The sequence below is a fragment of the Solanum dulcamara genome, chromosome 3, assembly GCF_947179165.1.
Source record: "Solanum dulcamara chromosome 3, daSolDulc1.2, whole genome shotgun sequence".
Taxonomy (NCBI): Eukaryota; Viridiplantae; Streptophyta; class Magnoliopsida; order Solanales; family Solanaceae; genus Solanum; species Solanum dulcamara.
The window spans coordinates 79,467,486-79,473,485 of NC_077239.1; the positions used below are offsets into that span (position 1 = coordinate 79,467,486).

Below are 6,000 nucleotides of genomic sequence, written 5' to 3' on the forward strand. Positions count from 1 at the left end.
GGATAAAATGCAGTAATATTTAGCTGATGGCTATTATTTAAATTTTGTCCCTACCTTGAAAAGTCATATAAATATAGATATTTGGGCAAGTGGTCGACAATTATCTGTACCCAGTACAAGTAGAGTGAAAATTACTAGGACCACTATTCGAAATCTTAGTGAAACACTGGAACCTCATTCGATGATGGGGTTGGGGCAATTGACCGATTTTAAGCTAAATCTAGCTCTGATGGTGTGTCCATGGGTCCCTTTCTCTCAACGTCTGAAAGAACACTCTAATGGCAAGTCGGGCGGATTTGAGTTTTGAGTATGGATTTTTTTTTGTTAGGAGCGCCACCTCCGAATAGGTTCTGTAGTGGGCGATTCAAATTTAGTTGGGGCTCCAGACACAGGGTGGGAAACAAAAAAAAAGAGTGAAAATCACATAAATTTTTTCGATTATAACATTTTTTATTGTAACTGTATATATAATATTTTCTCATAAGATTTTTAATTTATTCAAAATAATTATTTAGATCGTAATTTAAAAAATCTATAATAACAATAACAACACACCTAATAAAATTCTATAAATAAAATCTAAAAAAAAATAGAATATACACATATATTATTATTACCTCCTAAAAATAAAAAAGATTGTTTACAAACTAAAATATCTTGTGAAAAAATTTGGTGAGATTTTAAAGTTCATGTCACGAGCAACCTTAGCTTTAATCTTAATTTCAATATTCAAACAGTCCATTGTTGACATTTGTGTCCATTTTTTTTTTCTACATGTCGTGTCATCTTTTGAGTAATTAATTTGTTAGTTGTGGCAACTGAAAGAATTTTATGCTGGAAAAATGAGGCTTAGTGACACGATATTAAGTTGATTGGATGGTGGGAACCTACCATAGTGGTAGTGGCGTAGTGCTGACCAACCTATGTGGAAGCACCTAAGAACGTTCGTTTGCTGATATTATTAATAATGTTCGATACTAATATTAATTTCACTCATCTAATTATATAGTTAAAGAAAGATGAAAATAACAGTCTCACAAGTTTGAATTTAATGATATCCTAATAGGTGTTTTTATTTTAAAAAAATATATTTGTATTCAGTGTTTATATTATATTAATAATATATATATTTGGTCAAATTTTAAGTTATGCTTACTTTGAAAAATACTTTTTTAAAAAAGTAATTAATTAGTAGTTTGTCAGTTTATATTTAGCTAATTAATTTGAAAATTAATTTTGTCATATTAATATTGTTTTTAATGGTGTACAGGTAAAAGTAAAACACACATATTTAATGTATTATGAATTTTTGAATTTTTATATCTGAACTGTAGTGTGTGAGTTTTCTATCTGAACTATCATCAATTATTCAGCAAAATACATTTCAACTATCAATTGTGATCACTAATCCTATATAAACGATGATGAAATTTCAAGTTTGAAAACATGTACGAGTAAATACTTTTCCAATTTTAAATTTTAATTTTTTTTGGGTGACTGGTTATGCTTTGATAATTGGGTGGGTGGGTGCGTGGGTGAATTGGGGTGGGTGAGAAGACAATGATATAAATAGTTCTTCTCTCTAAAAAAATAATAATTCTAGATGTCGACATCTTGACTAAGCCAAACATTGTTTTAAAAAATCTTGTTGATGAAATCTTGATTAAGTGAGGCTTTAATATTATCGGTGGCCTAAAGTTAAATTTTCATATAAAGTTTTTATTTTATTTTTTAAGAAAAAAATATTTTATAAAAGAAAATAATTAATGAGTGTGAAACTCATAAAAAATTAATAATTTAAATGTATATATATATATATATATATATATATATATATATATATATATGTATATATAATCCTATTGTTCTAAAAAACAATAAAGCTCTTTGAATTTGTAGACCGAAGACGCTTTTTTTTATTTATCCTTAAAGAGCCGCCTGAGTAAAGCCAATTATATTGGTAATGTGAAAGTAGGAGTTTGTATGCATTCAGCCTTCCTACGATAAAATAATTTTTTCAAAAAAAGTGTTTGGTTTATGCATTGAAATTCAATTCGTATATATACGATTTATTATTAAGGGTGACGGTGTGACACTTTCAATTGAATTTTTTCATATTCAAAGCTTGAACTGTAATTTTTTATTAAAAATAAAGGAATTTCAATTATCATCCCATCAGAATTCATATCGATAATGTCACGATCCAAAACGGGTCATGATTGACACCTACACTTAATTTGCTAGGTGGGAGAACCAACGATACAAACCCCAACTTATAAAATATGACAGTAATGCGGAAGCTCAACTTATGAAAGTAAGAACTAACAAAATCACTAAAGTCTATTACATACGTTCCCAAAATCTGAAAGTCATCACTTCAAGAACATCTAATTCTAAAATACTAAGTCTAAAAATATCAAGATCACACATGAGAGCTCAGACCTCCACATCACGCTCTTTTGGAAAATGAGTTATTGAAGATTGGGTAGCATTAAGTCATTTTAATTAGTTTTTCTTTACTATTATCGTGCCGAAACGTGACACCCGATCCAAATATACCGTGTGGGAACGTGACACCCGATCCAAATATACCGTGTCGGTTCGTGACACCCGATCCAAATATAATTGATTTATCATTCTTTATTATTACATTCCACTTCATTAACAATGTTTCATCAATCCTTCTTTATTCAAGGCACCATTTTTGATAGGGCAAATGCAAGATTATGGATTTCACGGTCTCGGAATTTCCGACCAATCACAACAACATATCAACCGTCCATACCACAATAATTAAATGCATAGTGAACTTCACACATTACTCAATGACTATCAATCGCTATTAAGAGTCTATCTATGATATAGAATAAACCATAACCTACCTCAACCGAAGAACCGAAGTAAAGCAAGTTAATCCACCAATGCCTTTCCTTTCTTCAATACCTCACATTTTCTACCTATCAAGTATACAATATTCGTAAGCAAACGAGTCCGTAGACACCCATATCACTATATGTCTAGTCTAGACCCAAAACTCATCTAATTCTATAATCAATTTCTTAAATTTTGATACCAACTAATATCTCAAGTCTCATATTCCTAAATCTTAAACAAGAGTTAAGTTTCAATTCATCCAATATCATAACTCTAATGGTTTTAATATAATATAATACACCTAATATTTAATTATTTATCTCAATATATCAAAACTTGATTTATAACGTGATAACCAAGAAAAATAATCTCAAATTGAAGTCAATTATTTACAGAGAAGTAATGTCACCCACGAAAATAAAAGGTAACATATTAGCATGCCTTCAAACAATTATTTTACTCTAATATATTCTCCTCTAATAATCACCTCATCATTGTCTTGTAATTAGACTCAAATCATTTAGTCATCATTAGGCCCTAAATTCGCCCATTAATTAGCAACACCCACAAGGTAGCAACTTCAATTCTAATCCCTTCTACACCAACATTTACTAGTAATACAACCTCTACTCATGTGCACAATATATATAAATGTATGGCATGATTAAGATTTACATGCTCCGACTTAGTTTGAGTGCTGCTACGCCAAACTCGTTCTCATATTTTATGCTATTTTGTTTTCCTTTTTGTTTTGAAGCAGAAGTTATGCATCAGAAAATAAAAATCTGCTAACTCTAATTTTAACAAACATGGTTCAGTGGTATAAGATACTAAATAAATTATAAATTTAGCCCACCAACTAAATAAAATATTTAAAATTATCCCTCAACTAATTAATCGTAGTTATTGAATAGTCTAAATTTCATCTAAAATTTATGGTATGAATCTTTTATAAAATAACATTTAATGAGAGAATTTCTTTATCATTTATGCATTAATTAGTTATGTAGAATATTTTAGCTATTTTACCTTTTATTCTTCATAAAATAATAATATAAATTTCATCATAACTTACACATCTATTAAGTTTGCGGTTTCTAAATTGCAAATCAAATATCGTGTTATAAATTTATACATGAATAACTTACTTTTAACCATCTAACAAATATGATATTTCTTATACAAAATTCAATATTTGTATAACCTACATTGAGCATTATATATATAGCTAGTATCATTTTAAGATTGCTTTTAGAAATCCGTAAAATTCATATCATAATTACCTACACCATTGAACAACATATTTGAGGTTTAGTACAAGTATTTGAAAAGTAAAGCTTGTGATATTATTGATGAAAGTTCTTTCCATGACATACAAGTGGGAAAAAAAAAACACACACAACAAAAAATTATAACAATGTAACACTCACTCCCATGGAAGAATTGATACAACTCCTTATATAATCAATCTAACTTTTTCGTCTCTCATCCAAGAGTTTAAACTTCTTAGAAATAGCACACACTTTTACTTATTTATTTATATAATAATGTCACAACACGTAGGTGATTTCTTACGTGTTGACATGATTTCTTTTCATCAATATTTAGGCGTAGACAGAAGGATTGGCGAGAAGGTATGCTTCTACAGCCTTGGAAATATGCATGCCTCTCTCTTTGCCTACATTGTGTTCTTCTTCAGTAAAAACATAATCACCCTTTGTGTGGTACTCAGTTGTTGTCTTGTAAACACAACCTCCATCACCAGAAGCTTCAAATTTGATGTCATAGGTAATTGATTCCAATTTGTCTCCAAGAATATCACCTTCGATAAGTGAATATTTTGTTTCTAAGTTCTTGTCGTCAATCACATGCATCTTGTGCTTCAAGTACTTTATTGGACCACCTGACATTAACAAAAAAATAATAATTAAGTTTCGTATATTATCAGTGTAAATAACTTTTTACACTATTGTATTATTCAAAAATCTATAAGTAAAGGTGTTAAATGGACGGATTGAATTGAATTTGAGCGAATCAAAATAGGTTAAGTTAATAATTGAACGAGTTTTAAATCAATTCAAAATTTACTTAGAATGAACAGGTCTAAAATGCTAGTCATAATCGAACCTACCAAGATTTCTCATGAGTCAATTTGAGCTACATGATAGCCTAATATTTGATGGGCTCTTGAGCTAATGAATGGAAGAGCCAATAGCTTGTCCAAGCTTAAATGAGTTGGACAAGTTATATTTTCATCGATTAATATTGTTACCTCTATATAGGTATGTTTTTTAATAATTTGAGATTTGAAACCCCTAAAGTAAAGATATATTACTGTCGCAATAAAGATTACCAGATAGTGTAAAAATTATTTTGGAGAATTATTTTCAAAAATAAGTTTTTGCCTAGAGAAAATAAAAATTTATCTAAATAATTAATAAGTGAAGCTCCAATACGGATAACGAACACCGAGTGAGAAAAAAAAACATAAAACAAACCTTCAACAAAGTTCATTAGCTTGATGCTTCCAGCACCACCATCTCCCTCAACAGTTTCAATGTTCTTAACATGTTGTGACAACAATTTAGGAACAAGGCTGTCAAAATCAAGAACCAAAGCTTTGAAAAACCTAGTAGGGGCAATTGTGGTTGTGGACTCATGAGTATAGGTATTCACACCCATAATGTTTGATTAATATTTGCCTTTGAACAAAAAGGAAATTTAAAAGAGCTAAGGATAAGATGAATATAATGATTTGAGGTGTGTGATTAAATGGAAGTTCAAGATACTATTTATAGGGATAAAATGGAGTGAGATTATAGGGTGTGTTTGGTAGGGAGGAAAATAGTTTTTGTAAAAATGTACTAGTAGAATATTTTAAAATTATTTCATGTTTGATCATTCAACAAAATATTTCAATTTTTTTAGGAAAATAAATTTCTTACAACTGACGTTTTCTTTATTTTCAACGTGGCTTGTTCACTATTATATTTTTTTTTTCAAAACTGCTTTGGAACAATTTACTTGAATCGGAGGTCTACTGAAATTAATTTCTATACATTCACAAAGTCTGTGTACACACACAAATCCTTAGACTATCACTTATAATATTACACTATGTATGTT

General features: G+C 29.4%; 1 protein-coding gene across 1 annotated transcript; it reads right to left on the reverse strand.

Annotated features, from left to right (window-relative positions):
- Window positions 1–4,192: 4,192 nt before the first annotated feature.
- On the reverse strand, window positions 4,193–5,640 carry LOC129883207 (pathogenesis-related protein STH-2-like). Its single transcript, XM_055957813.1, has 2 exons — window positions 5,373–5,640; window positions 4,193–4,777 (listed from the first exon to the last, which is right to left on the reverse strand). The coding sequence occupies exons 1-2, from the start codon at window positions 5,554–5,556 to the stop codon at window positions 4,479–4,481; spliced, it is 483 nt and encodes a 160-aa protein (XP_055813788.1). The 5' UTR covers window positions 5,557–5,640; the 3' UTR covers window positions 4,193–4,478.
- Between the last annotated feature and the right edge of the window lie 360 nt (window positions 5,641–6,000).